Below are 24,026 nucleotides of genomic sequence, written 5' to 3'. Positions count from 1 at the left end.
GCATGAGTATAAAGTAGTAAAGTCTATAGATGTCTGTAAAATATCCATGATATTTCTTCAAGATCTAACGCTTATAGTGAGAGGTGGTTTGTAGATACAATAAGAAAACAGGGGCCCAAGCTGACCTGTGTAGTTGGACAGATTACAAGATACAACAGGTCTGAAAGAGCACTAACACCCAGAAATTCGTTCATGAGAATAGCACATGTCATGTTCAGTGTAATAGTAATATACTCACAAGGTGAGTATAGTGTTTACACAGCTAATGATAGAATTCCTTTACTAAAATGGCTCCTTCTGATTTTATCTGAATTCACTCACTGTCTAGCACATTTGCTATGTTAACATTTGTTAAGGATATTGTTTGATGTCTTTATCACTGTTGCTTCAAGAACATTATTCATCAATATCTTGTAAATGATGATTAGTGGTACATAAGGAAGCCATTCATTCATGTGGCCATTCATCAAATACTTAGCACACATGGAATACAGAGCAATTTATACACACATTGTTGAGAACTTACCTATTATGCAAGGCAATGGGCATCAGTCAAGCTGAACAACCATCATGCCTGTATGGGTATAAGTAAAAATTCTGGTGCGGCTGACACACATTAACCAAATGGACAAGAAAATAAGTATATAATTACAATTAAGGATGAACACATAAGCTGTGAGACTCACAAATGTCAGAGAAATCTGACTATGATGAAGTAGCTAGGGAATGCTTCTGGGAAAACTACAATAAAATTGAGAGCTGGAGAGTAAAAAGAATAAGCAACAGAAGAAAGCACCATGAGAGGCATCCGGGGCAGAGGGAATGGTGTTCAAATGTCTCCAGAACTGGAAAGCTTAAGTGACTATCAGAATCTGTGTAGCTGCCAGGTAAGCCTAGTGGCTCCCTCATAAGCTCATCACTGAGAGCAGAGATGGTATCTGAGGCACAAGTTGACTAACCCGACTATCCATATCAGACAGCTCTCACTTCAGGTGAAAGAGCCTGCCTTAAATTAGTAAGGTGGAAAGTGATCTAAGGAGATTCCTAATGTCAACTACGGTCTCCCTGTGCATGTGAACACATGTGCATGCATACTCACACATATGCGAACACACATGTTCAAACATGTATACACGTATGCATAAAAACAAAGAAAAGCAATCATCAGGTGTATATAACTTGGTCCATACCTATTCTGGAATTGGGTATCATTGTAGGAGTATTAGTCTTGACTTGTAGACGTTCACTGGTGGCACTGTGCCTCATTTTTTGTTTTATGGGTCTATGAGTGGCTAGGAATGCAATCAATTTTATTTTGACATTTCAGCCTTGCTAAACTCTTTTTTCATTTATGTACACATATATATGGTGAATCACATTAATTGACTTAATAATGTTAAATTATCCACAAATTTCTAGGAAAAACTCAGTCTGGTCAAAATGTTTTATCCTTTCTATACATTTATGGCTTCTGTTTTCTATTATTATGTTTAAGAATTCATTTCCTATGCCTATGAACAAAATTTTCCAATTGCAGCTAATCCAGTTATGTTAGTTTCAACATATCAACATTATTCTAGCCCAAGGTAGACATTGGGACATACACTGCAATTTCAGCACACAGGAGTCTAAGGCAGTAGAGTTGTAAGTTCAGGCTCAGCTTTTCACCAAATAAGCTAGCCTCATAAACTGAGTTGGGGGGCGTTCTCTTAAAGAGATAAAATATTTAGATTATTTGTCTCAGAATTGTTTTAGAGTTATCTGATGATGCCATCAAAGTCTGTGGCTTCCCTTGTAAAAAGATTTTTAATTGTGATTATACATATTTAATTTTCCCTCTTGTTGAGTCAACTTCAGAACTATACTTTCAGAAACATCTTAATCATATTTGAGGTCTTACCTCATATTAAAATCTATGATTAGGATTATTTCTTAAATTCTTCAAAGTCTTAAATTTCATGATTTTTTTTTTTAGCCTTTATTCTGCTCTTTTGTACTTTTTCTCTTTACTAGACTTGTAAAGAAGTGTTTCTGTTTACTGTCCTTGACAGAAAAGAAACCATCAACTTTATTGGTCCCCATTAATTTTCACTTTTTACTTCATTACATATTGGTCCTATTGTGTTGCTTCTCCTTATATATACTTTGGATTTATTCTGGGGCTTTTTTTATTTGGATTTATGATATTAATAACTCCTTATGCTGAGTGGTCAACACATTTGTCTTCAACCACTCTTTCTTCAACTTCTAAGTTTTGCTCTGTGATATTTTTACCGTCCCCTAGGCATGATTTTCTATTACGAGATTATCATGTATCCCTAGATCAATGAGTAGTGTGGATTTTTTTAAATATCTAAGCACACTGTCTTTTATGATTGTTCTTTTGTTCATTGCTTTGGAACTTGATGATATCTGTAGCTACGTCATTTACTTTTCTGTTGCTGTTATAAAACACCATGATCAAGGCAATTTATAGAAGGAAGGGCTTAACTGAGCTTATGGCTCCAGATGGTTAGGGTTCATAATAGTGGAGACAGCATTACAGTAGGTGGAAGTCATGGTGGCTGGATGCTGAGAGCTGGAAGATCACATCTTCAATCATAATAAGCAGGAAGGAGATAGGGTGTCCTAGCAATGTCACAAGGTTTTTGAAACCTCGAAGCCAAGTCCCTCTGACATACTTCCTCCAGGATGGCCACACCTTCACAATCTATCCAAACAGTGCTGCCAACTGGGGACAAAGGATTCAAATAACTGAGATTATGAGAGGACATTCTTATTCAAACCACTAAGTAATAAAGTTTGTTTCATATTAGTTTTTTTTAATATGCAGGCTAGCTTCTGGTCTTGTCATAAGATGTGTTTACATTTTTAAGTAGAATCGTTGGGTACTGTACTCCATTTAGTGAGCATTAATTGAAAATATATTATTTTCAATAACAGTAACTGCTGAAAATACATCCCTAGAATATTGATCTATAAATAATTATACCAATTTTATCATATTTTGCACTGTATATTTTGAGACTGTAATTTCAAATGTGTTAATATTTTCCTGATATATTCTTAACACTTTCCCAATATATAATGATCTTATTCACTCCTAGTACTATTTTTTAAAATCTAGTACTTATGTAACACATCTCCCTTTGTTTTGAATTTCAGAATTTTTAATATAAGTACATTTTAGGAACATTTCATCAAGAACATATAGATTATTTCTTCATATTTAATCTAGAAAAAATTCTGAAACTGGAAAGTAGATTGCCGATGAATAACACTGTCTTATGACTGTTTATGAGATTCTCTTTGGCTTTTGGCATTTGGACTATGATGCACACAGGCACATCTTGTTCACATTTAGCCTGTGTGGACTTTACAGAGTTGCTGAAATCTGAAAGTGCTTTCATAAAAATTGGTAGAAGCATTGTTTCTTCAGATAGCTTATTCTGTCACATTCTCTTTTCCTTTACCTATGACAATTTAAGTTATAGGCATGTTATAGTTTTCAGTGTTGTCCCACACATAATTAAAGCCCTTAAACAGCATTGTTCCTTGTGTGCTGCCTTAACATTGTAGTACCAAGGAAGTGTTTGTGAACCCGGGAAGACCAGCCAGGAGCCCATCCGATGCAATCACACCAGGGTCTTTATTTATGTTAGCTCAGGCTCACCTCACTGCTGCCCCACAGAACTGTTCATGTGGAGGAAAACTCCTGAATATTCCTCCAGGCAAGGTTTTATAGAAAGCAGCAAGCATGGTTGAGAGTTTCTAGCCTGGCAAACATCTAATTGGTGTACTACTCTAGCCTTTAGCATAATTGTCTGGTGCTGAGAGCCAAACCTTAAATTTAACTTCTGATTTCTTCCTAATTGGCGATTGTTAGGCAGGGGCAGGCTTGTAACCTGGAGGTGCAGCTTTGTTGGGGGAAATAACCTGGAGACTTGTGTTAGAAGCAGGTTTGTTAGGGGAGATTAACCTGGAAACACAGGTCTTATTGGGGTTAGCCTAGGAACTGGAGCTAGGCTTGGGTTTTGGGGGGGTTGGGGGAGGGGCGTGGTCACTTGGATACTAATGCCAGCCTTGAGTTCAAGCCTAGGTCAGGTTCTCTAAAATGGGGTCTGAACCCAAAATTTGGTCTCTCAAGCTCATGCAATGAATGTTTTCATTTTGGGATTAGAGTTTCCATGTATGGGCAGGTGTGCACACCTGGTTTTCTGTCCTTCTGTTTGTTCCCTGTCTTTTCATTCATTTCTAGTATTCTTACTTTTTCTTTACCTGAGCAGTAAAAAGCACTGCTATGAATTTTGACTGTTAATTCTGACATCTGACTCCAGTCAGAATAGGTGTCTCTATTGATGATCTTTCTCTGAAGGACATCTATTTCACTGTTTCTTTCTGTGCTATATACCTTTATATAATACTGGGAATTTGTGAAAACTGGGCAAGCTTTTTTACCCCCCAAGAATCTTTTTTTTAATTGGATTTTTCTCTTTATTTACATTTCAATTGTTATTCCCTTTCCTGGTTTCCCCTCTGAAAAACCCCTACCTCCTATTCCCTCCCCCAACCCCCTGCTCACCAACTCACCCACTTCCACTCCCTAGCCCTGGCACTCCCCTACACTGGAGCATAGAGCCTTCATGGAATCAAGGGCCTCTCCTCCCACTGATGACCGATTAGTCCATCCTCTGCTACATACGCAGCTGGAGCCATGAGTCCCACCATGTGTACTCTTTGGTTGGTGGTTTACTCCCTGGGACTCTGTAGGTACTGGTTAGTTCATATTGTTCCTCCTATGGGGTTGCAACCCCCTTCAGCTTCTTAGATCCTTTCTCTAGCTCCTTCATTGGGGACTCTGTGCTCAGTCCAATGGTAGGCTGTGAGGATCCACCTCTGTATTGGTCAGGCACTGAGGGAGCCTCTCCAGAGACAGCTATAACAGGCTTCTATCAATAAGCACTTATTGGCACCCACGAAAGTGTCTGGATTTGGTGATTGTATATGGGATGGATCCCCAGGTGGGACAGTCTCTGGATGGGCATTCCTTCGGTCTCTGCTCCACACTTTGTCTATGTAACTCCTTCCATGGAGGTTTTGTTCACCCTTCTAAGAAGGACTGAGATATCCACACTTTGGACTTCCTTCTTCTTGAGTTTCATGTGGTTTTGCAAATTGTATCTTGGGTATTCCGAGCTTCTGGTCTAATATCCACTTATCAGTGAGTGTATATCATGTGTGTTCTTTTGTGATTGAGTTACCTCACTCAAGATGATATCCTGCAGATCCATCCATACACCTATGAATTTCATAAATTCATTGTTTTTAATAGCTGAGTAGTATTCCATTGTGTAAACGTACCACATTTTCTGTATCCATTCCTCTGTTGAGCGACATCTGGGTTCTTTCCAGCTTCTGGCTATTATAAATAAGGCTACTATGAACATAGTGGAGCATGTGTCCTTATTACATGTTGGAGCATCTTCTGAATATATGCCCAGGAGTAGTATTACTGGGTCCTCAGGTAGTACTATGTCCAATTTTCTAAGGTAATGCCACACTGATTTCCAGAGTGGTTATACCAGTTTGCAATCCCACCATCAATGGAGGAGTGTTTCTCTTTCTCCACATCCTTGCCAGCATCTGCGGTCACCTGAGTTTTTGATCTTAGCTATTCTGTTTGGTGAGAGGTAGAATCTCAGGGTTGTTTTGGTTTGCATTTCTCTGAAGACTAAGGATGTTGAACATTTCTTTAGGTGCTTCTCAGCCATTCGATATTCCTCAGTTGAGAGTTCTTTGTTTAGAGCTGTACCCTACTTTTAATAGGGTAATTTGTTTCTCTGGAGTCAAACTTCTTGAGTTCTTTGTATATATTGGATATTAGCCCTCTATCTGATGTAGGATTGGTAAAGATCTTTAATCAATCTATTGATTGCCTTTTTGTCTGATTGACAGTATCCTCCTTTGCCTTACAGAAGCTTGGCAATTTTATGAGGTCCCATTTGTCTAAACTTGATCTTACAGCACAAGCCATTGCTGTTCTGTTCAGGAAGTTTTCCCCTGTACCCATATATCCTAGGTTCTTCTCCACTTTCTTCTCTATAAGTTTCAGTGTATCTGGTTTTATGTGGAGGTCCTTGATCTACATGGACTCAAGCTTTGTACAAGGAGATAGAAATGGGTCAATTTGCATTCTTCTACATGCTAATCACCAGTTGAGCCAGCACCATTAGTGAAAATGCTCTTTTTTTCCACTGGATGGTTTTATGCTTGTGGACGTTGTACATCGTGGTGCGCACTAGGCTCCGCACCACGATGTACAACGTCCACAAGCAGTTGAGTTAATTTTATATCCACCTACTTTGCTGAAGTTGTTTATCAGGTTTAGGAGTTCTCTGGTGGAATTTGTGGGGTCACTTGAGTATACTATCATATCATCTATATCATCTACAAATAGTGATAGTTTGAATTCTTCCTTTCCAATTTCTATCCCCTTGATCTCCTTTTGTTGTCGAATTGCTCTGGCTAGGACTTCAAGTACTATATTGAATAGGTAGGGAGAAAGTGGGCAGTCTTGCCTTGTCCCTGGTTTTACTGGGATTGCTTCAAGTTTCTCTCCATTTAGTTTGATGTTGGCTACTGGTTTGCTGTACATTGCTTTTACTATGTTTGGGTATGGGCTTTGCATTCCTGCTCTTTCCAAGACTTTTATCATGAAGGGGTGCTGGACTTTGTCAAATGCTTTCTCAGCATCTAATGAGATGATCATATGGTTTTTTTTTTCTTTGAGTTTTTTATATAGTGGATTATGTCAATGGATTTCTATATATTGAGCCATCCCTGCATCCCTGGGATGAAGCCTACTTGATCATGATGGATGATCCTATATATGTGTTCTTAGATTCAGTTTGTGAGAATTTTATTGAGTATTTTTTGCATCAATATTCAGGAAATTGGTCTGAAGTTCTCTTTCTTTGTTGGGTCTTTGTGTGGTTTAAGTATCGGTAATTGCGGCTTCATAGAATGAATTTGATAGAGAACCATCTGTTTCTATTTTGTGGAAAAGTTTGAGGAGTATTGGTATTAGGTCTTCTTTGAAAGTCTGATAGAACTCTGCACTAAATCCATTTGGTCCTGGACTTTTTTCTTTTGGGGGGGGGTGGGTCGGAGACTATTAATGACTGTTTCTATTTCTTTAGGGGATATGGGATTGTTTAGATCATTAATCTGATCCTGATTTAACTTTGGTACCTGGTATCTGTCTAAAAAATTGCCCATTTTATCCAGGTTTTCCAGTTTTGTTGAATATAGCCTTTTGTAGTAGCATCTGATGATATTTTGGATTTCCTCAGATTCTGTTGTTATGTCTTTTCATTTCTGATTTTGTTAATTAGGATACTGTCTCTGTAAGCTTTTCATCATCTGGGACTGGGTGATTTTATGTAGTTTCATTTTTGCCAACGTTTACCTTGAACAGAATCCAGTGAAAATCTTTGTATCTTGCTCTTCAATTCAAATCTCAGTTCATACCTTTAATGAACAGTTCAATCACTTTTTATTTACCCTTGCATAGGCTGTTCAGAAAATGATTTATACAATAATTTGTAGGTATTAAGAAGGCAATTTAGTGGTAAAGTACTTACTTAGTATTCCCTAGGCCCCAGGTTCTTTCTTTATTCACTCCCCAAACTTCAGATTCTTATCACCGGCTCTCTTCATGTAAGAATTTATTCATTTATTGTTTTTTATTTTGAGGCATAGTATCACACAGTAGCTCAGAGTAGCCTCCTTCTTGCAGCCATCCTTCTACCTTAGCTTTATGGATACTGGGATTATAGATAGACACCTCCTTTATGGGATTCTTTCTTTATGTTAAGCATTATCATATCTTTTTTTCTTGAGTTGATGAATAGAAGGATGTGGGAAGGTGAAGCCAAGGGAGGAGACTCACATTTTTTTTTTTTTTTTTTTTTTTTTTTGTACCACAAGATTCTAAGGAAGGTTCAGACCTAAAATTATGGGCAGAATAATGGCTCTTAATTGTGTGGAGTTGTCAAGAAAGGTTTGTTTGAAAATTGACTTTGGATTCAAGATCAGAATGAAAGTAGTGTTCAATTATTGTGGCATAAGACAAGACATTTTGGTGACTGATAAAAACTTCCTGCTAAAATATTTACTTGTCTTAACCTTTCCCTCCAAGCAGCTGCTGTTTGACACATCTAACCAGGATGTTTGGAATTGTCTCACAGGTCCTGGCCCAGGTGGTGCTATTCATGTGCATGAATACAGCAGGAATCTTCATCAGTTACCTTTCAGATCGTGCCCAGCGCCAGGCCTTCCTGGAGACCCGGAGGTGTGTGGAGGCCAGGCTCCGCCTGGAGACAGAGAACCAAAGACAGGTACCATATGCAAGACTGTATCTTAGACATCACAGGACTATCCTTCTCCCACAGGACTCTATTCCTTTCAAACACATTCTGCTCTGAGAGTGTTCTCTTCAATTTTATGCCAGGGGTTTTCAGAATCTAAAATGTTCATGTTAGACTTAAAGTCAAAGTACATTGTTCTTATCCTCCATAGTTTTTTCTAGAAGAAATAAATACACTTTCTGACTACCTCCCTGATCCCTGTACCTGTCACCGCTGTTTGGGACCAAGGCAGTTATTCTTTAAAACCACCAGCAATCTTATATTGGACTTCCTCCTTAAAAACTATAAATATTTTCTCATTACATAGAAATGTAAACTGTAAACTCATAGTAGACCCTGATCCTTATCAAACTGCTCATACTTTACCCTGTTTTTTTCAGCAGGGATATTACAGGGCACCTGGAGCTAAACCCAGACAAAAGGATCAGGTGGGCAAAGCAGTGTAGATGGAGTTAAAGGATTAGCAAAATTAATTTCTGTTTGAAATAAATGTGGAAATAATCTTGGATATACTGATTGGGAAGATTGTAGGGTACTTAAAAATAGCTTGTAGCAAGTGATATCTTTCTCTAGAATGAAATATGATTTCAGGTAGTGAAGATGTTCTCCTATTACACATATTCAGATGTGGAAACTCCATACATCCCACTGCTTCTTAAAGCAATTGTTAAAGAAAGTATTAAGACTGTTCTGAAAACCAGCTTTAGAATCAACATACAGACTCTTAAATTTGCATGTTTCTGGGAGTTGTGTGCACAGACAGCAGAGGCACTAACTATGCCACAGCAGGCTCTTTAGTCTTACAGTTATGTGTATACTGAAACAAACATATTTTCATCTTTCACTAATGGATTGGGACCTTACACAGTAATGTGAGGGATTCATATCTAAAATGGGGGGAAAATAGAATACTTAAAAATACTTTAAAAAACAGCAATTTTAAGTATTCATGTGTTGAAATCATAAGGAAAACATGGATTTTGGAAGTCAATGAACCTAGGTTTGTGTTATAGTGAATGTGGCAGACAATTTGGATCCAAATCTTCTGGGCCAAGACTCACAGCACAAAAGATACAACTGGTCATGCAAATTCTGCATCAACATTAGAGAACTCAGAAGGGGAAGCTTCTAAGTCAATGCCTAAAACAATTGTGGAACCTCCATAATAGCTGTGTTATAGGTTCTCTGAATAGCTTGAGGATCATTTAGAGAAATTATTTCCCAAAAGGAAAGCACTTCATACAATAGAGATGAGATCTCCGGGGCTGTGTATTATGTTCCTGTGAAAAGCAGAGCTGTTGCCAGACTAGTACGTCATTCTTTCCATGGGACTTAGGCCAACACAAAAAACTCCGCCATGTTAATAATTCATTCAGCTGTTCCTGATGGTCTATCACAACAAGAGCTGTGTTGTGGGTGAGTCTCCCAAGATCTTATTTGCTGAGTTTATGGAATTCTGGAGACAATGACAATTGGTGTTTCATATCTTAAGGTTTTATCTTTTCCTGTTCTTCAGTTCCAAATAACTTTTGACCATTGTATTCAGCACTCTAGATTGCTGCATGAATTCTTCTACTACCATCTCTAATCTTAATTATTTATTTTATGTGTGGTGGTGTGTGTGTGTGTGTGTGTGTGTGTGTGTGTGAGNGAGAGAGAGAGAGAGAGAGAGAGAGAATGTACATATGTATGTGTGTGAATGTATATGAATGTATATGTATATGTATCTGTGAATATATTTGTACGTGTATGTGTGTGAATGTCTGTGAATATATTTGTACGTGTATGTGTGTGAATGTATATGTATATAATATACATATATTTCTATGTATACATGTATAGGTACATATGTGTGAAAGTATATGTATTGTGTGCATGTATTGTATATGTGTATATGAATGTATATGTACATGTATGTATATGTGTGAATGTGAGTGTGTGTTTCTCTCTCTTGCTCTGTGTGTGTGTGTGTGTGTGTGTGTGTGTGTGTGTGTGTGTGTGTGTGTGTATGCTCTTGTCTCTCTGTGTGTATGTGGAGGACAGGAGAAGAATGTCAGGTTTCCTCCTGTCCTATTCCTAGCTAATTATTACTTTTGAGGAAGAATTTCTCTCTCTGATCCTAGGACTCTGATTTTTTTTTTCTTTTGGCTACTCTGGAATCCATCAAGCCCCTTTCTCTGATCCCTCACGGTTTGTCTAACTTGTTGTATGAGTGCTAGGATCCAAACTTTAGTCCTCCTGACTGTGCACCGAAAGCTCTCTCAGCTGCTGAGCCATCTCTCCAGACTATTGGTATAGCCTTTCACTTCAGAGAAGGAGAAATAAATATGTCAAGATGATAACTCAAACTGTCCAGATGCAATTAGTCCAAATGTCAGTAGACTTTGGGCTATAGTCTATTGATTCCTAGTGGAATGGCCTGCACTCACTCCTGAGTTCTTGTCCATTTACCAGTCAGTATCTTTGTATGTGCATCACATTAGATAAGGTGTATATAAAAATACAAATTTATGGATCAGTATTGTTGGTTTCCTGGATGAAAGGCAGGAGAAACTATCACTCACTAGAAAATTCTTTGTTGTAAGAATTAAGCAAAAGATGCTGTAATCTTATGCGGTTTGATTAACTTGCTCTAAACTCCCTGGCAGCTGCCCAAATGTTCTGGATTTTCCAATGAAAGACACACATATGCAACCTTCTATTTTAATAGGCCTTATACTGTGTAATGGCTAGGTTACTCTCAAACTTCCATATTACTAGAGCCTCCCCTCCAATTCTCCTGAATTATTACTTACTAAAATCTGTATTCCATCTTTGCTACCCCAGACCCAAATATGGGGGCCCTTGAAGCTGCTCTTCCCCGGTTCTTACATGATTGTACGGTCTCTCTTCTATAGCTCTCAAGCACAGATTTTTATTCCTTTCCTAGCAATGGCGATTCTACCTCCAACTTCTATGGTCCCTTTGCCTGTGAAGTGAATCCTAAAGTCCTGCCTCTGTCTCCCTGCCCAGCCATTGCCTGGAGAAAACTTTATTTACCAATTAGAACTAGCTGGTGGCAGGGACCTTCAACGTCTCCCTGCCAGATTCCCCATGCAATTTGGGAACCCACAATCCAAGCATTAAATGAAATCCACGACAATCTTATAGACTCATGTTTGGAGATATGATCAGATATTCCTTGGATATTGCTTCCCACTTCTCTAATATCTAAGATAACTGACTCTGTATCATTCAGTGCTAAAGTTACTTCCCACTAACCTTTGGTCTCTGCTGCAATTTTCCATTATTCTTGGGAATATCCTTTGTGGTAGAGGGGCAAAGGGATCAGGCAAAAAATGCACAGGTTTTTGAATGAGAATGTCCTGGATTTGAAATCTTGGCTTGGTTACTATTTTGGTGAGCTGAGTATCATCTGACTCTTTTGTTCTCCATCCATAGCAAGGATATAATAATATCCTGCCTGAAAAGCCTCCTTAACGATTGGAAATATTGTGTGCAATGCCTTTGCAAGTCAGTGAAGAGTTTCCATTAGTGTTATTTTGTATAATTATTTATGTGACTCAGCCAATTCAGCTCTGTCCCAAGAGGCCTCATTTGGGAAAACATTATGAATTGGCTTGTCTCATTTGAAATAAGGTAGACTTATTTATCTGAAGCTTATGCAAAATGGTGGCTCTCCTTAAATACATAGCAGTTAAACCTCATCGTTACACTTCATCTGAATTTTTCAAAATATTATGTGTCACTGGTAAATATATCTCCATTTACCTCTTAAAACTAATTATAATACTGTAATGGTTCATAATTCACTATGGTGCAAAGGAGATACCAGTAGAGCCTAAAAAGCACACACCAAATTGCTATCTGGATAATTACTCCCAAAGGATCATAAGAGCATTTTTTTTTTTTTTTTGCAAATAAAAGGCAAAGCTGAAGAAGCCAGGTTGAACATAAATAGATCAACTTTTGTGGGATCTTTCAAGTTTTGGCTTCATCTTATGGTAGGACACAACAGAAGTATCCAGATGACTTTTTTGTTCAATCATAAGTCAACTTATTAGTTGTGGATTGGTTATACGGGGGAGGGGGAGTTTAGCTGAGCATTAAGAATATAATGGGGACCAGCCATCAGCCCCTAGATGAATAAAGAAGATCACAGATAGCTCCAAACATATCTGTGTCAACAGTGGTTGGGTCACAGCTAAACTACAAGCATACAGAACCTTAAAGAAACACTGGCCAAACTCATCCACGGACCTGTGAATACAATTCAGCAGAGTGAATGGCAAGTACCCCACCCTGGATAAAACATGTAAGAATATCTTGAATGAGTACAAGGTTTGTAGATATCACCTATAAATATTATCATGCTTCTTCATTCACCTTGTTACATGTATAGATCCTCGTCTATAGTATAGATAGAGTCAAGTAAAATGTATTTTGCACTCTGGATAAGACCTAGAGAATGAGTAGATTTTCAGTTATTTAAATTATTGAGGATACTGTTAGATAAACGGTTGAATGTTTGGCACTAAATTTTGTCTGATTCCCTCCAGGGAGTTGTGTACTTCTTCAGTGGAGTACTATGGCTTTTCATTCACTGAAATATACAAGCCTGGAATAATAGCTAAATCAGTGGACATGCTAATGTGGAAGGGGAAATTTCCATGGGGGCCTCCCACATATAGCTAAGAACTATAGGCAACTAATGACTGCTAGGAGAGGAAGAAGTATTATCTCCCAGGGATGAACCCCTTATTGGTTAGTTAATACTGAGTAGTCAACTCTGAAAACACATATACAGAAATAACAACAAAAATAAAGCAGCTTTAAAGACTGTATTTGTATATTTGTCCATACATATTGTCTTAGTCAGGGATTTTATTGCTGTGATGAAACACCAAAACCAAAAGCAAGCTGGGGAAGGGAAGGGTTTATTTGGCTTACACTCCCAGATTGTAGTCCATCAATGAAGAAAGCCAGGACAGAAACCCGGAGGCAGGAGCTAAGTCAGAGGCTGTGCTTACCTGCTTGTCCCCCATTGATCCTTCAACCTGATTTCTTATGGAACCCAGGACCACCAATCCAAGAATAACAGCACCCACAATGGGCTGGACCATCTATCATCAATCACTACTTAAGAAAGTCTCTTTCAGTCTGATCTTATAGAAGCATTTTCACAAGTGAAGTTCACTCCTTTGCAGTGACTCTAGCTTGTGTTAAGTTGACATAAAACTAACCTGTATATATATATGTGTATATATGGTGTATATATATGTATATATGTATATATATATGTGTGTGTGTGTGTATTTTTGTGTGTGTGTGTGTGTGTGTGTGTGTGTGTGTGTGTGTGTGTGTGTAATAATAAGTAATTAATTTGAGACTGAGAGTGAGAGGGCCTGGAGGGTTTAGAAAGGGACAGGATAGTTAGCTAGATAGAGGAAAGGAAAAGGAGAAAGTAATATAATTATATTTTGAGAAAAATGTACACAAAAAAGAATATTAGAAAAGCACGCTTATTTTCTTTTTTAAAATTTTTTAAATTTTTTTTTTAATTTTTATTTTTATTTTTTATAAGGTTATTTTCTTCATTTACATTTCAAATGCTATCTCCAAAGACCCCTATCCCCCCCCCCCCCCCCGTCCTTTTCCCCAACCCACCCACTCCCACTTCCTGTCCCTGGCATTCCCCTGTACTGGGGCATATTATCTTTGCAATACGAAGGGTTATTTTTTATTTTTTTGGATACTCTATTTTTTAAATTTATTATTATTTTCTTTATTTACATTTCAAATACTATCCCGAAAGTTCCCTATACCCCCCCACCCCTGCTCGCCTACCCACCCACTCCCACTACTTGGCCCTGGCCTTCCCCTGTGCTGGGTCATATAAAGTTTATAAGACCAAAGGGCCTCTCTTCCCAATGATGGCCAGCTAGGCCATCTTCTGCTACATATGCAGCTAGAGACACAAACTCAGGGGGTACTGGTTAGTTAATATTGTTGTTCCATCTACAGGGTTGCAGCCCCCTACAGCTCCTTGGGTACTCTCTCTAGCTCCTCCATTGGAAGCCCTGTGTTCCATCCAATAGCTGACTGTGAGCATCCACTTTTGTGTTTGCCAGGCACTGGCATAGCCTCACAAGAGACCACTATACTAGGGTCCCTTCAGCAGAATCTTGCGGGCATGTGCGTTAGTATCTGGGTTTGGTGGCTGATGATGGGATGGATTCCCGGATGGGGTAGTCTCTGGATAGTCCATCCTTTCATCTTAGCTCTAAATTTTGTCTCTGTACCTATATCCTTTCATGGGTATTTTGTTCCTTATTCTAAGGAGGAATGAAGTATCCACACGATGGTCATCCTTCTTGGTTTTCTTGTGTTTTGCATAATGTATCTTGGGTATACATTATAAGTTTCTGGACTAATATCCGCTTATCAGTGAGTGCATATCTAGTGACTTCTTTTATGATTGGGTTACCTCACTAAGGATGATATCCTCCAGATACATCCATTTGCCCAAAAATTTCATAAATTCATTGTTTTTAATAGCTGAGTAGTACTCCATTGTGTAAATGTACCACAGTTTCTGTATCCATTCCTCTATTGAGGGACATTTGGGTTCTTTCCAGATTCTGGCTATTATTAATAAGGCACGCTTATTTTCAAAGGCAGAAAACTTAGATAAGTATGTATGTCTTATATTTTTAGTACGTACATGATAATGGAAATTATACAGTATACAGTGGGAATAGTTCATAACTGAAACAAAGTAATTTTTGAAATGGCAACAAAAAGAAAAATACAATCCTTTGCGTGCTAAGAACCAGTCATTTCTCAGCATGTTCAATAAAAGAATGCATACAATTATTACAGAACTCTGTCATAGTATGCTGCATTAAACATTCAATCTTTGCCTACCTATTATTTATTTGGGAAAATATGAGTCCCTAAAGTATATTTCATGTCTAATTCCTTTATATATACCATGAACAACTGTCCTAAAACTATTGTGTAATAGGAACATAAATATGAATAGTACCACTATTTAATGGTAGTTGCTGATTGTTTTTTTTAAATAAAACTTTTCAAACAGTAGTGGTACACGAACAGTGCTTCCCTCATACTTGGTGATTCTTATCCCATGATAAGATGCCTAAAGTCATGAGAAGCAGATTTTTATCATTGGAGAACTTGAAATTTCATGCACATTTTTTGAGGTCAAACACGAGATTTTAACCAAGCTTTGTGAATGTGACACATTTACAGTACTCCATCTCTCCTCTCAAAGTAAATGGCAGAACATCTACCTTCTACTCAGTAGTAGGTAGCCACTACTGAGTAGAAATACTAGCATCTTTAATGTAGAAAACAGGCAGCTAAAAGTTGGAAACATATTGGTCCCATCTGTCGGGAAATCAAGAACTTTGTCACTATGTCTTTTCGCAAGTCCTCCTATCCCTTCTTCCTCTTCTCCTCTTTCTTTTCTAAATATTTTGCCATAAATTGTGAGTACCATGGTACATCCTGAACTACTCTCTTGGTCTTCAGGTTTTCATATTGAACCCAGAATCATAGCCTGGTTCAGAGTTAGTGAGGAATACATGATAAGAGAGAGCCTCTTAGTGTCTAGAACGTTTGAATTCTGAACACACTTCTGATCCAATCTGACTGAAGGGATTCAGGCAGTCTGCTTCCACAGGACACCATAGCATTGTGCATTTAACAAACAAACACAAAGATTATTCCTTCCTCTAAAAAAAGGAATATCTTAGCCCAAGGCAAACTAAATGTTCTACAACCATTAGAGAAAATGCTACGATGCTAATGGCATTACTGTCATTTATCTCTGTATGATAATCCTCCAGTAATCATCTCTTTTTCAGCCTTCCATCTACAAGATATTGAGCTAACACCATACCGTTTGTGGCTTTTGGGTTTGTTCCCATCTTCTCTTCCCAGGTTCTTTCTTACCTATTTCCTTCTTACACTGCACCAAAAATCCCACAAGCAAGTTAGCTTGCCATCTATCCTCAACCTTGTCTCTCTCCTTGAGACAAGGTCTCAAGTACCCCAGTCAGGTCTTGAACTCTTGTGGTGGTAGTTTGACCCATATAGAGTCATGTGCTTGAATGCTTGACCCACAGGGAATGGCACTATTAGGAGGTATGGTCTTGTTGGAATAGATGTAGCACTGTTGGAGGAAATGTGTCACTCTGTAGGTAGACTTTGAGGTCTCCTAGTTCTCCGGCTCTTCCCAGTGTGGAGGATAACCTCCTCCTGGCTGCCTGAAGAAGACAGTCTCCTCTAGGCTCCCTTCAGATCAAGAACTTTGGGCTCCTCCAGCACCAAGCCACCCTGCACAATACCATGCCGCCCAATGATGTTAATGAACTGAACCTCTGAAACTGCAAGCCAGTCCCAATTAAATGTTTGCCTTTGTAAGAGTTGCCTTGGTTATGGTGTCTCCTCACACAGGTAAAACCCAAACTAAGACAACTCTCTACATAGATAAACATAGTTGATGCTCTTCTTATAACTGCCTCCAAAATGCTCCAAATACAGACCTCCACCAACACATCCAGTTTCAATGGTGCTAAAGATTGAACTCGAGGATTTGTACATACTAGACAAGCACTCTCCCAAATTAACTATATCCCCAGCAATGAGTAGCTCTTTCAGTCTTCAAGCTCACCCCCTTGTAACATATTTCTACTCTTCTGTACTGGAATTCTTGCCTCCACAGGATTTGTTCTTATCTCCCAAGTAGGGCTGTGAAACTTTTCTCATGATCCCACTATGCTGCGAAAGTTAACTCTCTTACAAATTGTGTCATACTTTATAACATTAACTCATTATTCTAGTTACTCTTTCGTTGTTGTGATTAATACCCTGACAAAAGCAACTTAGAGAATGTTTAAGTCACTGCTCTATCACTATGAATACACATCGTGACCGTGGTAACTTTTACAAATGACAGCACTTCATCGGGGCTGGCTTACAGTTTCAGAGGTTAGTTCATTATCATCATGGCCAGAAGCATGGCAGCATGCAGGCAGACATGCTATTAGAGAGGTAGCTGAGAGTTCTACAGCCAGATCAGCAGGCAGTCAGAAGAGACACTTGTCCTGATTTGAGCATTTGAAACCCCAAAGCCCGCCCCTAGTGACACACTTCCTTCAACAAGGCTATACCCTACTCCAACAAGGCTACATACCCTAATCATTTCAAATAGTGCCACTTCCTAGGAACATATTGGGCACATTTTCATTCAAACCACCAAAGAGAAGAAAAAAAATCTATTTTAGCTTGTAGTTCCAGAGGAATAAAATTCATTACTGCAGGGAGACATGGTGGCAGGAGCAAGAAACTGGCAGATCACATTCCATCTACACACAGAAAGCACAGAAAAATAGCAAACAGGAAGTAAGGCAAAGAAGTAAGTTCTCAAAGCCTCTACCTAGTGGTATACTTACTCTAGCAAGGCTTCACCTTTTAAAGTACAGAAATCTTTCGATGCAAAACCACTTACTGGGACCAAATGTTCAAATGCATGAGCTTATGGGACATTTTTCATTCCCCAGTTGTGATGGTTTGAATATGCTTGGTCCATAGGGAGTTGTCCTGTTAGGAGGTGTGGCCTGGTTGGAGAAAGAGTGTCACTGTCCACGTGGGCTTTGGAGGTCTCCTCCTATGCTCAAGCTCTACCCTTTGTAGAAGAGATCTTCTTCCTAGCTGCCAGAGGATGGCAGCCTTCTCGGCTGCCTTGCAATGAAAATGAGAACTCCCAGTTCCTTTTCCAACATCATGTCTACCTGGACACTGCTGTAGTTTTTGTCATGATGACGGAGGACAGAACCTCTCAAACTATAAGCCAGTCTCAATTAAATGTTGTTTCCTTATAAAACTTAACTTGGTCATGGTTTCTCTTCACAGCAATAAAATCCAAACTAAGATATCAGTCATTTATATTTCTCTTATTCCATAACCAAAGATTAGCATAAAGGCGGCTTCTATATCACTCATCTGACATTCTGACGGTTACCTAGCATTTTATATTAATACTCATTTTACTGAATAATATCGAACTTGAACTTTAACTCTCTTCTCGTACTTGTATGTGTATGGATTATAAAGAGATTCTGTGAAAAAGAAAATGAGATTGTGCCCATCATAAATTACCCCCACCGAGGCCAGGTACACAGAATGTTCTTAGATAATCCAGGAAAAGCTGGGACAGACTGAATGCACATCTTAAACAGACCAGCTACGGGAATTTTCCAACTGAAAGTTACATCTTAGAACATCTCTCTTTGGGGAGTTAGATTCTAATTATTGTGGTTTTTGTAATCCCATTTCTCCTCCCAAATGATCCAAATGGCCCATATTTATTTTAAATATTAAAATGAATTAATTGTTTTCCTTTCAGCTTTGAGAATTGCGTAAACCTCTTTATGGTAATCATGGCATTTCGAGGTGTCTCAGAAGCTCTGGGGGCACTGGAATAAAGTTTTTTTGATGATACCATATGTCACATCAGCAGGAGATTATTTTTAAATGCAGCAGATGTTTTTTTTCTGTATTAAAGCAATTCTGTTTACTTTAAATGTCTTTGTTAGACAATAGTGGTGTGAACTAGAGGTTGGAAAAAGGCTTGAGTGACAACATTGGGTTTCCCACTGAGTTCTAAGTAGGTTAGTTTGATCCATGTTTTTGCCTCATAGCATCTAGGCTATTTTTAAAGGTACAGATACGACTAATAAAGAATTAAAGCTGGGCAAAAAAGTAGAAGAATCCCAGAACATTTATTTCTTATCCAGGTTGATAGATCTCACTATAGAATAAAATCTACTTGGTCTTCTTTTCTGCTATTTTCTATTTCTTGTATTCAAAGACAACTCCAAAACACTCATTATGTTCAACCTCATCTGCTGTTAGTATATCTCAAATTCTTCATTCTTATTTGTACAGGAATATTCACGGTTTCCTGCATATTCTCCACCCTTACTGTACTTGTTCCCATGTGCTTTCTCCTTACATGGTATGACCTTCCTTTCAACCCCAGTCTCATGCACACTTGGCTGCTCAGGTCAATTGTCATCCCTGCACAAAGATCCCCTCTGAGCCTATATCTGTGGTCTCCATCATTACCTAATGGGCTTAATCTTTTTCTCCATTATTCTGGATCCCTCCTTATATTTTCTATGGGCTGGATTCATTGAGATGGAACAGATATTTAATTTGTGTTCTTCACAATAACTGGAGTTTCAAAAGGGGGAAAACACAAACCAAGAAAAACCAAAGAAGTAATAGACATAAAATAGCCTCTACATATTGTTTGCAAAATATTATTTCATTTATTAAGAGATGATTTAATAGATTTTTGACATGCTTTCATCCTGTAGTGTAATTTATCAAGGCACTATCCTTCAAACCCCAGTCTATCCTTGACCATTAAGAAGGCCTGTCAGTTCATATTCTGGCAATCTACCTTCAGTCTTTATATTCCTTTACACAAATGACATCGGCATGCTGCTGCCTAAGCAAAGCTTTTTACAGGAGCCTCACCTAGAAACAACCTAGAAATATGCTCGTGACCGTCCTACTCTAGCAACCATCCACTCTGCAAAGTTGATTTTTTTATATATACTTTCATTTCCATTGTTTGTATATTTTCAGAGACAAAAGTAAAAGGTTATTTCAATCACTGTTCTTTCACCAATATATTACATCAGTAACTTCTCATGATGACAGAAATAGTTAAAATCTGTTCTGTTCAAAATCTACCAGACTCTTACGAGTATTGACAGCATATGAGACTGAAGATATACACACAGATTAGATGATAGATAGATAGATAGATAGATAGATAGATAGATAGATAGATAGATAGATATGTGCATGTATATTGTTTTTAAAATTGTTTTTATGTGTAATGGTGTGGGAGGGGAAGGTGGGTATGGTCCATGCATATGTCTGCCTGTGTATGCAGAGACACAAAGTCAAACTTGGGTGTCTTGCTCAACCACACTCTATATTTATTTCCTTCCTTCCTTCTTTCCTTCTTTCCTCTTTCCTTCTTTCCTTCTTTCCTTCCTTCTTTCCTTGCTTGCTTACTTGCTTGCTTACTGATAGACTGTCTCACTGAACCTGAAGTTCACTGATAGGGTGAGACTGCAGGAAGTGAGGGAAGGCAATGTACCTTGGAAATCTGCCTCATGACCATCATTTTATGTGGGTGCTGGTAATCCTAACTCAGTCTTCATGCTTCCATGACAAGTACCTTACTAACTGAACCATCTTTCTAGCCCCTATCAAATATTCATTCTTCCTTTTAGGTCCCCTTTCAGAATGTTCATAATATTAACTTATATGTTATTACTATCTAGTTAGACTAGTGTTTCATAAAACACATATTGTGGGTCAAGCACTGGGTTCAGTCTCAGAAATTTAAAAAGAAATAAAGTATAATGTTTCATACAGAATTTTCAATGTTAACTAGAGTCTGGTAAGGTTGGCACTTTCCAACGTAGTCTCAGTATTATATGTAGCATATCATACATGCAGAACTTTGTATTTTCCTTCCTATACTATGTTACAGTGTTATAAGATTCAAAAACTCCATTGACAAAGTAGAATAATGACTGAATTAAAGGGAATCATAACCAAAGTTCCTTCTTTAAATATGTATACATTAGAGGGATAAAGAATTAAAGGTCCAGAATAAAAAAAAAAAGTCAAGAGCCAGAAAATCTAGAGAGCTCCCTTTCCCTCTGTACCTCTTTTTAACTTTTCTTCTCTCCATATAATCTCCTCCACTATTCATGTGCCATTGTGGAAAGGACTGTACTGTACACTCCTGAACATCTCAATCTAGAGAAGGGTCTAAAATGAAAACAATGTTCTTCAATCTGAATGTATCTGAACCTCAATAGAATTTACCAGACTCGGGATGAATAACTACCACGAGGCTTGACCTAAAAGCACATCACACACAGAATCATGGCCAGTGAGAACCTTTCATGATTGTGGAGTGGGAAACTCTCCCAGATGACTATAAAGTGTCTGATACTGTCATCCATTAGAAGTTTCCCACACTTTCTAAATATCCATGCCCAGCTTTTATTTGGTCACAGGGGATCTGCTCCGAGGTCCCTGTACTTACATGGGAAGCACTTTACCCACTGAGCAAGCTTGCCATCCCCTAAAAACTTTTTCAATCACTTTGTGTGTGTTTAGTCATCATTACATTAGAAATGACTCTCAGATAATCCCTTCCCTTATCAGTGGGGGTGTACAGAGATATCAATCACATAATGACTGAAAACCTATTATTTCAACTATAAGGAACTCTAAAAATATCAGGGTTATTGCTTCAAAGTATCACCAATCACATGCTTAGCCACCTCTGCTTAGAAAGCTGCGTCTAACATTTTCAGTTAGAAATTATTTCTCTGTGGTTTAGGAATCAGAGTAATTGTGGCTTCATAAAATGAATTGGGTAGAGTACCTTCTGTTTCTATTTTGTGGAATAGTTTGAGGAGGGTTGGAATTAGGTCTTCTTTGAAGGTCTGATAGAACTCTTCACTAAACCCATCTGGTCCTGGACTGTTTTTGGTTGGGAGATTGTTGATGACTGCTTCTATTTCTTTAGGGGAAATGGGACTGTTTAGATCTTTAATCTAAATCTGATTTAAGTTTGGTACCTGGTATCTGTCTAGGAAGTTGTCCACTTCATCCAGGTTTTCAAGTTTTGTTGAGAATAGCCCTTTGTAGTCACCTTACTCTGATACCTAAACCACACAAAGATCCAACAAAGAAAGAGAACTTCAGACCAATTTCCCTTATTAATATCAATGCAAAAATACTCAATAAAATCCTCGCAAACCAAATCTAAGAACACATCAAAACAATCATCCATCATGACCAAGTGGGCTTCATGCCAGGGATGCAGGGATGGTTTAATATATGGAAATACATCAACGTAATCCAGTATATAAACAATCTCAAAGACAAAAACCACATGATCATCTCGTTAGATGCTGAGAAAGCATTTGACAAAATCCAACACCAATGATAAAAATTCTTGGAAAGATCAGGAATTCAAGGCCCATACCTAAACATAATAAAAGCGATATATAGCAAACCAGTAGCCAACATCAAAGTAAATGAAGAGAAACTCCAAGCAATCCCACTAAAATCAGGGACTAGACAAGGCTGCCCACTTTCTCCCTACCTATTCANTATAGTACTTGAAGTCCTAGCCAGAGCAATCCGACAACAAAAGGAGATCAAGGGGATACAAATTGTTAAGGAAGAAGTCAAAATATCATTATTTGCAGATGATATGATGGAATACATAAGTGACCCTAAAAAGTCCACCAGAGAACTCCTAAACCTGATAAACAGCTTCAGTGCAGTAGCTGGATATAAAGTTAACTCTAACAAATCAGTGGCCTTTCTCTACACAAAGGATAAACAGGAGGAGAAAGAAATTAGGGAAACAACACCCTTCACAATACTCACAAATAATATAAAATACTTTGGTGTGACTCTAACTAAAGAATTGAAAAATCTGTATGATAAGAACTTCAAGTCTCTGAAGAAAGAAATTGAAGATGTCAGAAGATGGAAAGATCTCCCATACTCATGGATCGACAAGATTAGCGTAGTCAAAATGGCTATCTTGCCGAAAGCAATCTACAGATTTAATGCAATCCCTATCAAAATTCCAACTCAAATCTTCACTGAGTTAGGAAGGGCAATTTGCAAATTTATCTGGAATAACAAAAAACCTAGGATAGCAAAGACCATTCTCAACAATAAAAGAACCTCTGGTGGAATCACCATGCCTGACCTCAAGCTATACTACAGAGCAATTGTGATAAAAACTGCATGGTACTGGTACAGTGAAAGACGGGTGGATCAATGGAATAGAATTGAAGACCCAGAAATGAACCCCCACACCTATGGTCACTTAATCTTTGACAAAGGAGCTAAAACCATTCAGTGGAAAAATGACAGCAATTTCAACAAATGGTACTGGTACAACTGGCAGTTATCATGTAGAAGAATGAGAATTGATCCATTTTTATCTCCTTGTACAAAGATCAAGTCTAAGTGGATCAAAGACCTCCACATAAAACCAGAGACACTGAAATTGATAGAGGAGAAAGTGGGGAAAAGTCTTGAAGATACAGGCACAGGGGAAAAATTCCTAAACAAACAGCAATGGCTTGTGCTGTAAAATCAAGAATTGACAAATGGGACATCATAAAATTGCAAAGCTTCTGTAAGGCAAAAGACACTGTCAACAAGACAAAAAGGCCACCAACAGATTGGGAAAGGATTTTTACCAATCCTAAATAGAATAGGGGACTAATTTCCAATATATACAAAGAGGTCAAGAAACTAGACTCCAGAAATTCAAATAACCCCATTAAAAAATGGGGTACAGAGCTAAAAAATGAGTTCTCAACTGGGAAATACTGAGTGACGGAGAAACACCTGAAAAAAAATGTTCAACATCCTTAATCATCAGGGAAATGCGAATCAAAACAACCTTGAGATTTCATCTCACACCAGTCAGAA

At 38.2% G+C, this 24,026-nt stretch overlaps 1 protein-coding gene across 4 annotated transcripts in view; it reads left to right on the top strand.

The window, feature by feature from the left end:
- The window catches only part of Adcy8 (adenylate cyclase 8), a 208,830-nt gene that overhangs the window by 37,600 nt on the left and 147,204 nt on the right, over positions 1 to 24,026 (top strand). For all 4 annotated transcript variants that reach the window (XM_021216372.1, XM_021216371.1, XM_021216370.1 and 1 more), the window contains exon 2: positions 8,250 to 8,399. In XM_021216372.1, coding sequence (XP_021072031.1) covers positions 8,250 to 8,399 — 150 coding nt within the window. The remainder of the gene's footprint in view (positions 1 to 8,249; positions 8,400 to 24,026) is intronic.

This window comes from Mus pahari, chromosome 17, assembly GCF_900095145.1.
Source record: "Mus pahari chromosome 17, PAHARI_EIJ_v1.1, whole genome shotgun sequence".
Classification (NCBI taxonomy): domain Eukaryota; kingdom Metazoa; phylum Chordata; class Mammalia; order Rodentia; family Muridae; genus Mus; species Mus pahari.
The sequence above is the reverse complement of the archived record's forward strand: the minus strand, read 5'-3'. Positions and strand labels throughout refer to the sequence as shown.